This window comes from Tachysurus vachellii, chromosome 11 (assembly GCF_030014155.1).
Source record: "Tachysurus vachellii isolate PV-2020 chromosome 11, HZAU_Pvac_v1, whole genome shotgun sequence".
Taxonomy (NCBI): domain Eukaryota; kingdom Metazoa; phylum Chordata; class Actinopteri; order Siluriformes; family Bagridae; genus Tachysurus; species Tachysurus vachellii.
This window is the reverse complement of record NC_083470.1, coordinates 3,325,001-3,340,000: the sequence shown is the minus strand read 5'-3', so window position 1 is coordinate 3,340,000 and position 15,000 is coordinate 3,325,001. Positions and strand designations below refer to the sequence as shown.

The window sequence follows — 15,000 nt, the reverse complement described above, 5'->3', positions numbered from 1 at the left end:
GTTTCGTTCGCAGAAACACACCTTTCTTGGGAAGTGAAAGTGATTCAAATGCAAATCTCTGTATTTCCATATGACGAATCACAGAGGGTGGATCCGTCACGTGTCAGCTTGGATTCAGATAAAGGATCTCTCTCATGAGCATGGGAGTTTTTTTTTTTTAATTTCATGTGAAATGGCGCCCACCAGTGGATGTTTGAGAGCGATCATAGTCTTGTCCTTCCACTTAGTCTCCAGCATGTGGGCGAAGTATTCGCAGCGAGCGCTGAGGACACAGCGGTGTGTGCGGAACATCTCGCCGTGCACCATGAAGGTCACGTCAGAGTACGAGCCCTGCTCCAGCAGCCTGCGCACACACAAACAAACAAACAACAACAACAACAACAACACAAAAACAGCAGTTCAGTAAACAAGTAGCCAAGATAGCCATTTAAAACACCAGATATTCAGCAATCGAACAAAAACAAACTGCAGAGGTGAATCGAGACGCTGTGATGAACAGGAACGACTCATTAGAGAAAGAGAAAGAGGTGCGGTGGACGAGAGAGGTGGCGTTCCAGCTCTGGCCTGGAAAATGCAAATGTAAGGCTTTGATTCAAAAGTCTCAATGTAACCCTGTACCTGAAGGCCAGCTCTTGCAGAAATAACTAATAATCCATTTCCTTCATAGGTTTTTTGTGATATATGATTTTTTTTTTGCATATACAAAGTGCACATGAACAGGTGAAATCTACAGAATCCACGAAAAATCTGCACCACTTTTGGAAAAAAAAAAAAAAAAAAAATCACAAATCACCAGATCCTAAAGGAAGTGATTCTACACCAAACTTTTTCCCAAGTGAAGATATAAACATCTAACATCTAAATAAACACTACGGTCTTAAATATACATGCAAGTATCTGACTAATATTTCCTCAGCAAATACTCAAAATTCCAGAAGTTAATAAAAAAAATATTAACAAATAAAACTGAAACCGAGATAACGACCCGTGTATCTCTACCTCACACTATACCGCTGTAAATCTGACTTTCATTCATTCATTCATCTTCTACCGCTTATCCGAACTACCTCGGGTCACGGGGAGCCTGTGCCTATCTCAGGCGTCATTGCGCATCAAGGCAGGATACACCTTGGACGGAGTGCCAACCCATCGCAGGGCACACACACACACTCATTCACTCACGCAATCACACACTACGGACAATTTTCCAGAGATGCCAATCAACCTACCATGCATGTCTTTGGACCGGGGAGGAAACCAGAGTACCCAGAGGAAACCCCCGAGGCATGGGGAGAACATTCAAACTCCACACACACAAGGTGGAGGCGGGAATCAAACCCCGACCCTGGAGGTATGAGGCGAACGTGCTAACCACTAAGCCACCGTGCCCCCCTTAATCTGACTTTCATTATTAGTCTTTTTTTTTCCTAATTTCTATCTTAAAATGATCTCATCGTATCATATATTACTGATAGATAATTTTGCTTTAGTTGTGGGAAGCTTAAAAATTTCAATAAATCCATTTCAAGCTTGTTACAAGACCAACTTTTATAATCTAATAACGACTGAAATTAGATAGCGATCCCTCTGTTAGAAGAACGACTGCTAACATTTACAAACGATTCGTTTATTAACAAACGACACCTTTAGAGTTCCAGTTAATGCTGCTGGATGTCCGTGTTAGTTACAGCAACGATTAACATCCGTTCCCTCACCTAAAAACACTGGGACTGGAGACTAGTGTTAATTCCATCAGACGAGACGAGACGAAATATGTTCGTCAACAACCTTTTTTTTTCCTAACTAAGACGAGACGATGACGAGACCGCACCGCTGTCCAAAAACGCTGACTAAGACTAAATTAACATGCATTATTGTTGACGAAAAAAGACGAGGCGAAAATGTTTTGTATAAAATAAAAACTAAGATAAAATCTCTCTTCATTTTCGTCTACAATTGTCTCTGCTTTTTCATCAGCTGTTACGCCTTTAAAATATTCACAACGAGTTCGCGGCTTCGCGCTGTTTAGTGTGTGCATAGAAACAATTCGTCCACACGCCGCTCAAATAAGTAAATAAATAAATCCTGAGCACAAGTCCACCCCTGGTCTAGTCAGGCTTTTTGTGTTAAATTATATTTCCTGTCACTGCGCAGGCTCTTTTATTGTACATGACAGCTTATGTCCCGATGACCGGTCTTTGCATTACAATTAAAAGCAGTATCAATAAAGTAAAAAATGTGATGTGCGGTCAAGTTCGAGTGAAACATGTGAAACACTTTTTTTACTGAGATGTTTATCAGTAATGATCTCAGTAATAATGTTATTTTAAAAAAGACTAAAATTTTTTGACTAAAACTAGACTAGAATTAAAAGACTTTTAGTCGACTAAAACTTGACTAAGATACCTTGAGTTTTCTTTTGACTAAAACTAGACTAAAATGACGAGACTTTTAGTCGACTAAAACTTGACTAACAAAAAAAGATACGTGAATGACTAAATATGACTAAAACTAACAAGGACACTTGGCACAAGACTAAGACTAAGACTAAATTAAAAATAGGTGACGAAATTAACACTACTGGAGACTACTTACCAAAAATACGTTGCCGTGGTGAAGGTTTTTGTTCGGACATAATTATTTTTGTATACGTTGCTTTTGGTTAAGCGACACCGCACTGTTTATTGTTAGTTGTAGATTCTGTGCGGAGTCCACTATAAAAACGAGACGGTACAATAACGAGTGTGTTAAATAAATCCTGGTCAGTCCACCAAATCTACCAATTGGATTTGAAAGTCTGACCATGATGTGGTGAATAATATGTCTTTCTATTGGCTCAGACCACAAAATAATTAGCATGTTTTAGAATAGATTACAAACTGCTGCTACTTACGTACAAGGCTCTAAATCAGGGGTCACCAACGCGGTGCCCGCGGGCACCTGGTCGCCCGCACGGAGCACTTAAGGCACCCGCAAGGCACGTTCTAAAAATAGCACTGGTCAAAATATAGCTCCGCCTAAAAAAATTGAATTTTTTTTTGTTTTTTTTGTTTTTGAATAAAAAACGCTTGAAATGACGGTAAAAAATGACGATATTTAATTTCATTTTATTTGATTAAAAAAAATTAAAACAAAAATGTTTTATGTATATAACAAACTCTGGCCTTTTCTGAAGTCAAATGTCAACATTGCGCGCACGTCACGTCCGACTCCTGACACAAGGAAGTGGTGCAGCAACGATGAGGAGTTAGTTGTGATTTACCCCCAAAAACATGGCAGAAAAGCAACAGAAAACATACCGTTTTCACGGTGTTTGAGAGGAAGAGTTCTTTTTTACGTCAGTCAAAAAAAAGTGTGTGTGTCTCATTTGCGGGACGACTGTTGCGACGGCAAAGCGGCACAATGTGGCGAGACACTTCAGTCCGGGTCACGACAGTTTCAATGCTAACTACCCACCCGGCGGTGCATTAAGGACAGAAAAAGCCGTTACAAATCCTTTCATGCAAGTGGACATGACATGCACTGCTGAGCAACTAAGTGCTCTGTTCAACTTGGATGCTGGACAGGTAGAGATAGAAATCCTAACGTTGCAAAATGACCTCCACCTCAAAGCCCATCAGTCTGCATCAAACTTTTGGTGCCTTGTGGACACAGAAAAGTACAGTGGTGTACAGTAGTGGTGCACAGCAGCTATGAAAGTTGCCTGCCTTTTTGGTCCAACCTCTCTCTGTGAATCAGCCTTTTCTAACATGAACTTTATCACGAACAAACACAGAACACGCCTTACTGATGCACATTTACAAGACTCACTCAGACTTGCAGTGTCAAATTATTCACCAGATTACAGTACACTGGTGAGCAGAATGCAGTGCCAGGCTTCCCACTAACAGACATTTACAGACAAAGAAGAGATAACATGTGTTCATTGAAAACAAAATAACATTAAACTAAAAATGGTTTTTTGAAAAAGACTAAATTACTTGCGAATATTCCTTCCATCATTGTTGTATAAATCATTGTTAATAATTGTGGAGAATAATTAAGTCTCTTATAATACAGTCTCTTCACCATAATATTATTATTATTATTATTATTATTATTATTATTAAAAAGTGATCTGTGCAATTTTGCTCTTGAGGAAGTTTGTATCAAACCGGTAGCATAGCTGCTAATTCCTCTCCACTGCTTCTCTCTCTCTACCATCCCGAGGCATCCAGAAACTGTACCAGCTCCGATTGTCCTCCGTGTCATGAGGATTGTGGACCTTCACTGAGATGAAGCTAATGCTGTAAAGATCCTGAGACATCTAGAGATGAACCAGCTCCAGTTAGACTCATGAAGTATCTGGACATACTATGAGAAGACGCCAACTCCATGTGGTTTTTGAGGACAACAATGTCCTCATCGATACACAATTGTCAGACTGTATATTTATAATCACGCCCTCCGGTGTCACCCCTATGAGGATGAGGTTCCCTTTTGAATCTTCCTCCATCTAAAGGAGTTTTTCCTCACCACACTCACCTCAGACTTGTTCATTAGGGATAAATACAAACACATTTAAATACAAGTCTAATATTAATCTGAAACTTTTGTATAATATTTAAACTTAAGTCTTGTAAAGCTGCTTTGAGACATTGTTAAAAGCACTATACAAATAAAACTGAACTGAATTAAATTGAATTAAAGCAGACTGAAGGCAAGTGGCAAGACTCTGGGAACGTGCAGCAAGTGCTGTAGTGAAGGTTTACTAGGTCATAGCTGTGTGTGTGTGTGTGTGTGTGTGTGGGTGTGTGTGTGTGTGTGTGTCTCACGTCTGCAGGAACTGCTCATAGTAATCCCGATGCATGGTTTTAGCTGTGATGCGCTTGTACTCCTTGAGCAGGCGGCGTATGGAGTCGCTCAGTGCGCCGTACAGACATCGCTCGCCGTCGAACGTGTTCGCTTCACACTTCGCTCCTGTACACATGCACACACGTGTGCACACAAACACACACACACACACAGGAATTTGATAAAGGCTGCAGTTTTCTGTTGGATTTACTCATTAGAGTCAGAAAATGTGTGAGATCGGTTTAAGAGAAACTTTTGATATTTACCGTTGGCCAATAAATACTGCACCAACTCCTCATGTCCACAAAGGCATGCGTAGTACCTACACACACACACACACACACACACACACACACACACACACACACACACACACACAGCAAAGTAAAAAGAATCAGACATAAAAATTCATGTATCTAAAACATCTAAAGTCAGAAAATCAACGACAAGGTCTGAGAGTTAAATATTTGCATCTGTCAAGAGCAGAGAAAAAAAAAGTAAGAAAAGAAACAAACCCAAAACTGCTTTCACTTATGGACGAAACTAAACTAAGAAAAGTTAGCTGCTGTTGGCTAGTTCAATGGCTAGCGAGGTAGTGGCACGCTGACACGTGCTAAGCTGCTAGCTCTGTACTACTAGCAAAGACAAAAATGAGTGCTAATGAATTAGTGTGTGTGTGTGTGGGGTGGGGGGCATACAGCTAAGTATGGTGACCCATTCGTTCTCTGCATTTAACTGTTCCAAAGTGCACACACACAGCAGTGAACACACACACACACACACACACTGTGAACACACACCCGGAGCACTGGGTGGAGGTGGGGGTGAGGGTTTGGGGGGTGTGGTTCGGTGCCTGGCTCAAGGGCACCTCAGTCGTGGTATTGCTGGCCCGAGACTCGAACCCACAACCTTAGGGTTAGGAGTCAAACTCTAACCATTAGGCCACGACTTCACCCAATATTTATGATGTCATACTCTTATCTGTCACATGACCAACTTTACCTCAGAGGTTGTATTGTTGTTGTTTTTAAGTAAACGTTTAGCACTTACAGAGGTGTACTGTCCCAGTTATCTCTTATGTTCAGTTCCACATCTCTCTGTTCGACCAGGTATCTGAGGAAGAAAAGGCAAAGTTCATTTCATCACCAGCTCTTCTGCAACGTAACGTTAAAGATCAAACACGCTGCGATCCGAAGGCGTTTAAATAAAATCGCAGCTCGCATCCGTGGCTCAGAGGACAAAAGGAGGCTAACACGCTTATCTGCTAACACCAGCTGCTGATCTCCTGCTCGTCCTGTGAGGAATAAACCACTAAAGGACATGCTGTATTCAGAAAATCATCAACACCGGTGAGGTGGCAGCGAAGAGGAATTGCCTCCTTTTAACTTTATTTCTTTTACAACAACTTTTTAAACATCTCTCTAGAGTTACATTGTGCCCAAGAAACAAGTTCATTCCTGTTATCACGTCTGTTAAAGCAGCTACAAACATCGATCCCTCAACAAATGAATGACTAAAAAAAATCAGTCATATTACAAACAGACAAACAAATAAACACACACACACACACACACACACACGCAGGCATAAAGACTTGGTTGTGTTAGAAATGTTAGCTACAGGTTTACTTCTGACTGCTGAAAACAACAACATACAAACAAACAAACAATCACAACAAAAATAACTTTCCAAATACAACAACAACACAACATCGACCATCTCAATAACGCTGGACACCACAAATCACAACAACACTAAATTAAAAACAACGTTTCCAAACAACAAACATGCAACAATGAACACAACAATCAGGTACAAAACAAGTCATTTTGCATTTTTTTTTTGTTTGTTTGTTAGATTTAAAAAAAAACATCAAAACTAAACCCAAGCAGAACACAACAGCCACGCTTCCAAGCTCAACAACAACAATTAAGAAATGCTTACAACCACAACGTGGCTAATCGTTCAACATGCATCACAACTACAAAATAAAACAAAATGCAACAATCACAACAACAAGCTTTTAAATACAACAACAAAACTGAATGCAACAATCACAACTACACTAAATGCACAACATAACTGTTAAACCTCAAATAATCACCCCACACACACACACACACACACACAACACACACAAAGACTTGGTTGTGTTAGAAATGTTAGCTACAGGTTTACTTCTGACTGTTGAAAACAACCACAACAACAACAGCGACACGATCACAAACAAAAACAACTTTCCAAATACAACAAAACTGAATGCAACAATCACAACTACATTTAACATAACTGTAGACCTCAAATAAACAACAAGCACCACACACACACATACTCTCTCACACACACTCTGACACACTCACACACCACATATACACACACACACACACACACTCTCTCTCACACACACACAAACAATACACACACTCACACACCAACCACACACACACTGACACTCACTCACACACACACACACACACACACAACTCTCTCTCTCACACACACACACACACACACACAAACACACTACACACACTCACACACCAACAACACAAACCACACACACACACACACACACACACACACACTGACACACACACACACACACACACAAACACACTACACACACTCACACACCAACAACACAAACCACACACACACACTGACACACACACACACACACACACACCACTCTCTCTCACACACACACACACACACAAACACACTACACACACTCACACACCAACAACACAAACCACACACACACACTGACACTCACTCACACACACACACACACACACAACTCTCTCTCTCACACACACACACACACACACACACAAACACACTACACACACTCACACACCAACAACACAAACCACACACTGACACACACACACACACACACACAAACAAACACACTACACACACTCACACACCAACAACACAAACCACACACACACACACACACTGACACACACACACACACACACACCACTCTCTCTCACACACACACACACACACACACACAAACACACTACACACACTCACACACCAACAACACAAACCACACACACACACTGACACTCACTCACACACACACACACACACACACACAACTCTCTCTCTCACACACACACACACACACACACACACACAAACACACTACACACACTCACACACCAACAACACAAACCACACACTGACACACACACACACACACACACAAACAAACACACTACACACACTCACACACCAACAACACAAACCACACACACACACACACACTGACACACACACACACACACACACCACTCTCTCTCACACACACACACACACACACACACACACACACACAAACACACTACACACACTCACACACCAACAACACAAACCCCACACACACACACACACACACACACACACACACACACACACACACACACACACACACACCTCACTCTGGCAACGTCGCCCTTTCTGCAGCTCGAGAACAGGTCACTTGCGTCCATCTCCGCGGTGATAACGGCTCTCTGTAATGCATTGAAACGGCCTGTCTAACGACAGGAGAGGCGCAGGCGCAGAGCTGCAACTTTTACTGCAAAATACCACTTTAAACGTGTGTAACGGCGCGGATCAGGGCTGCACCGTCACTGTCGTCTTCTCTGTCCCGAAATTTCAAGCAGACGTAAACAGGAACACGGAGTTATGTTTACCACCACCCGTTTTCCGACAGGCGTCGCACTCTGGGCTAGGGATTAGCTCGTAAAGCTCCGCCTCCTGCACGCAATGATTGGCTAGCAATTAAGTCACGTTTTCAAGCAGTAAGATGATTGGATAAGAGCCCTAGCCAAAACAAAGACGACGTTTGAACCGATTCTTTATTAGATTCATTTAGTTCGGTACATTAAAATAAAACAATTCGAGTCTATTGCTTAGTCGATCGTTTATACGTATTTTTTAAATATTAAATTAAGAATTATTATATAAAATTATATTTTAAAAGAAAATAATCAGGATATCTCGTGTTTTGAGCTTTGTGTTTATTAGCTGTAACGATATGACTCGTTAGTTATAAACGTTACCACCTGAACGCTTGAAAACTTGTCCAATCCTAGTCAAGGAGGCGGAGCTTTCCGGAATATGGGTGGGAAAACAATATCCCTATCCACCACACGCTTTCAAACAAGCCGTTTGTTGCACGTTGGCTCCATCTGGTGGTGTGGCGTGATTTTGCAGTTTGTCACATTTCACAAATCTTGCCAAAGCTTTTGCCTTTAACTAGATTAGATATTGAAAATATGTCACAAAACACACAGTTCTCTTAAGAAAAATTATTGGGGAAAAGCTATTTTAATATGAAAAACACATCACTTTATACACTTTTGGACCACATTAATGCAACACAAAATGAAATGACATCAGTTTATGAACAAAGCAGCTCTTACTATCACCTTCTTCTTATTTAATCGTAAATCCTTAAAACCACATACGTCTGTCAACTCAGTCCTAGGTATTTATTCTGAAGATTTATAACTTTACCTGGTCGGACAAAACAAGACAAAAAAAAAATCACCCAACCATATAGGAAATGTCAACACCTCTGTTTCATTCATTCATTCATCTTCTACCGCTTATCCGAACTACCTCGGGTCACGGGGAGCCTGTGCCTATCTCAGGCGTCATTGGGCATCAAGGCAGGATACACCCTGGACGGAGTGCCAACCCATCGCAAGGCACACACACACTCTCATTCACACACTAGGGACAATTTTCCAGAGATGCCAATCAACCTACCATGCATGTCTTTGGACCGGGGGAGGAAACCGGAGTACCTGGAGGAAACCCCCGAGGCACGGGGAGAACATGCAAACTCCACACACACAAGGTGGAGGCGGGAATCGAACCCCGACCCTGGAGGTGTGAGGCGAACATGCTAACCACTAAGCCACCGTGCCCCCCACCGCTGTTTCAGTAATGTTTATTTTGCCCAACAAGCCACCAATCCTTAGTTCATTCATTCATCTTCTACCGCTTATCCGAACTATCTCGGGTCACGGGGAGCCTGTGCCTATCTCAGGCGTCATTGGGCATCAAGGCAGGATACACCCTGGACGGAGTGCCAACCCATCACAGGGCACACACTCTCATTCACTCACGCAATCACACACTACGGACAATTTTCCAGAGATGCCAATCAACCTACCATGCATGTCTTTGGACCGGGGGAGGAAACCGGAGTACCCGGAGGAAACCCCCGAGGCACGGGGAGAACATGCAAACTCCACACACACAAGGCGGGGAGGCGGGAATCGAACCCCTACCCTCAGGTGTGAGGCGAACGTGCTAACCACTAAGCCACCGTGACCCCCCAATCCTTAGTTCAAAAAAAAAAAAAAAAAAAAAAAAGCATAAATGTTGATAAATTTTACATTAATAGAAATCAATCAGTTCTAGAGATCACTTCCAATGTGTAATGTTCATTAAACATTCTGCTAACCTAAAATCAACAGCTCCAACCTGGTCTGAAGCCTGAAGAAGAAAAGTGTTTTTGTTGTATTCTTTTTTTTTCATGAGGTGACAAGACAAAAATGTAACATAGCGTGTTCATCTTCTGAATGAAGGAATGGAGTTTGTATAGTTGTTGTTTTGGACCATGTCCAAAAATACGCCAACTGGATTTAAGGTTGGTTTTAACGAGAGTGAGGAATCCTTTTACACATCATAAAGCGATGACAGAGGGTGTGGATGTAAACGATCACACGACCGTGTTCGCATTTTAGTGTGCATGCTTGTGTGTGTGTGTGTGTGTGTGTGTGTTTACACAGATTGATGCACAGAATTCTTTGTTGTGTGGTTGAACTGGTTTAGCCATCTGAAGGATATGAATGCCTTTATATTTCACACCTGCAGATCAACACACACACATAAACACACACACCAGTCTTACAAATCCACAGTTGAACAGGTTCCTCATCAACCTGCTCCATCTCTCAGCAGCCATGAGCAGCTGGAAGCATGTAAGCACCAGGCGTAAGGTTGCGAAGTTCAGCAGTCGCTCTCTTGGCTCGTACGCCGGTTCCGAAAGGACCATACCCCGCCCAGGGAACTCATACTTTGGGTTTGGGAACCAAGATGCTCTGGGGTTGTCAGTGAACGCCTTGGTGATGGACAGCAGCCTCCTGGAGCCGCTGCAGCTCGACCTGGACCCGAACATACGCACAATTAAAGTGCAGGAGAAGGAGCAGATCAAGACCCTTAATGACCGCTTTGCCTGCTTCATCAACAAGGTGAGACACTTTCAGTTCGGGTCGCAAGATTGTGTGTGTTTTATTAACTACGAAAACAGCAGAGTGAAGGCACGACTTGCATTCTGCTCTGCACCATGTTGCCTTCTGGACCCACCATCCCTCAAGATACAAGAAAGACCTCAAATGGTAAAATGATCTTCAACTGAAAAAAATCGCATCATCGTTGCCTAAAACTCAGTAATATCAGAAATCAGTTTTATCTCTTTATCTCTGTGGTGATTTAATCACCACACTTCCTGCATTACCTGTTATTCCACTGGGAAATACCAATATCCCAATGCACCATGCTAAATGTCTCATCATGCATCATGCTTTAACCATCTCCAGTTGTTCAGAGTGGCGTGAAACAGCGGCCGATTCTGACTGAAGCCGAACGCAGAGATAGACACATCATAAACTCATTATCTAGACTGTTGGGTAAATCAGAGCTCTAGTGTTCTGTCCAGTCCCACATTTTGATTGGCCAGAAGACACATGCATCTATAGATAATGCTGTGAACCAGAATAAGTGCCAAGTGTCTTCATTTGGAGAGACTTGGACAGCATTTAGGAGGAGTCAGTCTCACTAATGATTCATAGATTCAGATCGATTCCCATTGACTCAGTGGCGTAAGGCATTATATGTAAGTGCAAGATCGTGATGGGATCGTCGACGTTTTTGAACGGATGCAGTACACAGTGTGAAATCTGTATTGTGAAATACATTAGTACAGAAAGACTATGGACTTCAACGTGGCGAACTTATCGCGACACTGTCACCATCGTTTCCTGAGGATGCTATGTATATAAAGTGACTTTTGTGTCACTCTGTATAATGAAACCTTTTGGCTGCATCATTCTAGATATAAAACTGATACACACTGAAGGACAATAAAGGAGATGAGACATTTTACTTTATTTTGGCTTTTACATTTTGATAAAGAGTGAAAACAGCTGCGTTTGCTGTTAGCAAGCAGTTCCATTTATACCTGTATATCTCTACTGTATCTCAGGTGTATCACCTGGAGCAGAAGAATAAGATACTGGAGACGAAGCTGCGGCTGTTACAGAGCAGCCCTCAGACTCAATCCGACGTGGAGTCCGTGTTCAAGATGTACATCGGCAAATTGGAGTCTCAGCTCAGAACCTTGAACATTAGCGGGGAGAACCTGAAAGCCGAGCTCCGGAGCACTCACTCGCTGGTGGAGGAGAACAAACGCAAGTGAGAGGCAGATTATATTCTAAAAGTTCATTCTCAGATTATATTCTAAAGGTTCATTTTTAGATTATGTTCTAAAAGTTCATTCTCAGATTATATTCTAAAAGTTCTTTCTCATATTATATTCTAAAGGTTCATTTTTAGATTATATTCTAACATTTAATTCTCAGATTATATTCTAAAGGTTCATTCTCAGATTATTACGGTGGCCTAGAAGTGCAAAACAAATTAACAAATCCGAAAACACAACGACAAGTCAGACAACCCCGAAATGGTAGGTATTGTTTGTGAATGGAAACTTACCGATCATTGGACGAGACTCCTGTCATTCACCTGTATATCTTGAATGACAGTCGTCTTGTCCAATGATTGGTAAGTTTCCATTCACAAACTATACCTACCTCTTCCGGGTTGTCTGATTTGGTGCACGAAACACATTAACAAATCTGAAAACACAACGACAATTCAGACAACCAACGGAAAAGGTAGGTATAGTTTGTGATTGGACAAGACACCTGTCACTCAAGGTATACATGAAGTTCAAGATGATCGGTATTTGTTTTGCACTTCTCGGCCACCATAGATTATATTCTAAAAGTTCATTCTCAGATTATGTTCTAAAAGTTCATTCTCAGATTATATTCTAAAAGTTCATTCTCAGATTATATTCTAAAGGTTCATTTTTAGATTATATTCTAAAGGTTCATTTTTAGATTATGTTCTAAAAGTTCATTCTCAGATTAGATTCTAAAAGTTCATTCTCAGATTATATTCTAAAGGTTCATTTTTAGATTATATTCTAAAGGTTCATTTTTAGATTATGTTCTAAAAGTTCATTCTCAGATTAGATTCTAAAAGTTCATTCTCAGATTATATTCTAAAGGTTCTTTCTCATATTATATTCTAATAGTTCATTCTCAGATTATACTCTAAAAGTTAATTCTCAGATTATATTCTAAAGGTTCATTTTTAGATTGTGTTCTAAAAGTTCATAATCAGATTATATTCTAAAAGTTCATTCTCAGATTATATTCTAAAAGTTCTCACTCACTCACTCATTTTCTACCGCTTATCCGAACTACCTCGGGTCATGGGGCGTCATCTCAGGCGTCATCTCAGGCGTCATCGGGCATCAAGGCTATTCTAAAAGTTCTTTCTCAGATTATATTCTAAAAGTTCTTTCTCAGATTACGCAAAACTTAAATGTAAACATCACAATGGATGAGTTGGAAGAAAAAGCCGATTTTAATAACAGAAAACGTCACAAGAATAGGGATAGGTAAAAGTATCGGAACAGCCACAAAATTACACATGGGCAAAAGTATCGGGACAGGTATACAGACAATACATCCAAAATGTTAGGAAAAGCACATGCAAAGGACAACAGGACAAAACAGGAATATAGGAGCTTAACAGGATCAGAAGTCAGAAACCAGTGACGAAGTTAAAAAAAAAAAAAAAACACTGGAAAATTAAAGAAGTAACTGAGCTTGTGACTCACAACAAAGAACTGAAAGCAAGTGATATATAAAAGGGTGAAAAACAAATTCACATAATGGGAAATAGGTGCACAGTATTAAACGTCTGGTGACTGTGAGCGGCACGGTGGCTTAGTGGTTAGCACGTTCGCCTCACACCTTTACACGGGTTCCATTCCCACCTAGAGTCTAGCTGGAAGTCTTTAGGAACATAAAGTAAAGTTCAACCTCACGTCCAATCCAGCGGATGAAAATGACACGCCAAACTTGTTTACACATTAACGGCCATTTTTCCAGAAGCCTAGCGTGACCTGTTTTATCTCTTTATTCGTTGTGCTGCGAATTAATGAATAAGGATCGAGATCGGGAACATTTACAGTTTTTACAGGTTTACACCTGTAGAATAAAACATAATACACTTAAACACCACAAACCACTTTCCTTTCCCTGCAGGTATGAAGAAGAGATTAATAAAAGATACAAAGCGGAAGATGATTTTGTATCTGTGAAGAAGGTATGACATGCATTCAAGTCAAGACACAGATGACCGGAAAAACCCTTAAAAACCTGTTCATTGATTAATAGTTTACTGCATTTCCTGTTTTGACAGGATGTCGATGCTGGTTACTTTGACCGAATTAATCTAGAGGAGGAACGGTCTGAAATACGACTAGAGTTGGACTTCATTAAAGCCTTGTATGCGGAGGTGCAATACATTTACTTCTATTACTTTCAGCACTAGCACATCATTTGTGTAAAGTTCTTTAACTCTCTCTCTCTCTCTCTCTCTCTCTCTCTCTCTCTCTGGTTCCTCGTCTCTCTTATTAAACAGGAGGTGCAGGAGCTGAAGGAGCAGCTGAAGGACACCTCAGTGGTGGTTGAGATGGATAACAGCAGGCAGCTTAACATGGAACAGGTGGTGAAGAAGGTGAAGAGTCAGTATGAAGAGGTTTCTGCACGCAGCCGACAGGAAGCTGAACCTTGGTACCAGAAAAAGGTGATGATCCCCTGCTACTTAAACTCTCAGAGGAAATAAAAATGTCTTTGTCTCTCGTGAGGCTTGTGAAAAGACCATTCACTCACTCACTCATTTTCTACCGCTTATCCGAACTACCTCGGGTCACGGGGAGCCTGTGCCTATCTCAGGCGTCATCGGGCATCAAGGCAGGATACACCCTGGACGGAG

At 41.3% G+C, this 15,000-nt stretch overlaps 2 protein-coding genes across 4 annotated transcripts in view; one reads left to right on the top strand and one right to left on the bottom strand.

The window, feature by feature from the left end:
- abtb1 (ankyrin repeat and BTB (POZ) domain containing 1) overlaps window positions 1-8,561 on the bottom strand; it is a 16,689-nt gene extending 8,128 nt beyond the window's left edge. For 2 of the 3 annotated variants that reach the window (XM_060881086.1, XM_060881084.1), the window contains exons 1-5: window positions 8,284-8,561; window positions 5,884-5,946; window positions 5,100-5,155; window positions 4,815-4,959; window positions 184-343 (exon numbers count right to left, since the gene is read on the bottom strand). In XM_060881086.1, coding sequence (XP_060737069.1) covers window positions 184-343; window positions 4,815-4,959; window positions 5,100-5,155; window positions 5,884-5,946; window positions 8,284-8,339 — 480 coding nt within the window. In that variant the 5' untranslated portion in view covers window positions 8,340-8,561. The remainder of the gene's footprint in view (window positions 1-183; window positions 344-4,814; window positions 4,960-5,099; window positions 5,156-5,883; window positions 5,947-8,283) is intronic. The other variant, XM_060881083.1, reaches the window with a different exon arrangement.
- Window positions 8,562-10,829: 2,268 nt separating this feature from the next.
- Window positions 10,830-15,000, top strand: part of si:dkey-222n6.2 (keratin, type II cytoskeletal cochleal) — a 6,592-nt gene continuing 2,421 nt past the window's right edge. The window contains exons 1-5 of the mRNA XM_060881647.1: window positions 10,830-11,117; window positions 12,131-12,339; window positions 14,268-14,328; window positions 14,425-14,520; window positions 14,647-14,811. Of these exons, the coding sequence (XP_060737630.1) occupies window positions 10,830-11,117; window positions 12,131-12,339; window positions 14,268-14,328; window positions 14,425-14,520; window positions 14,647-14,811 (819 nt within the window). The remainder of the gene's footprint in view (window positions 11,118-12,130; window positions 12,340-14,267; window positions 14,329-14,424; window positions 14,521-14,646; window positions 14,812-15,000) is intronic.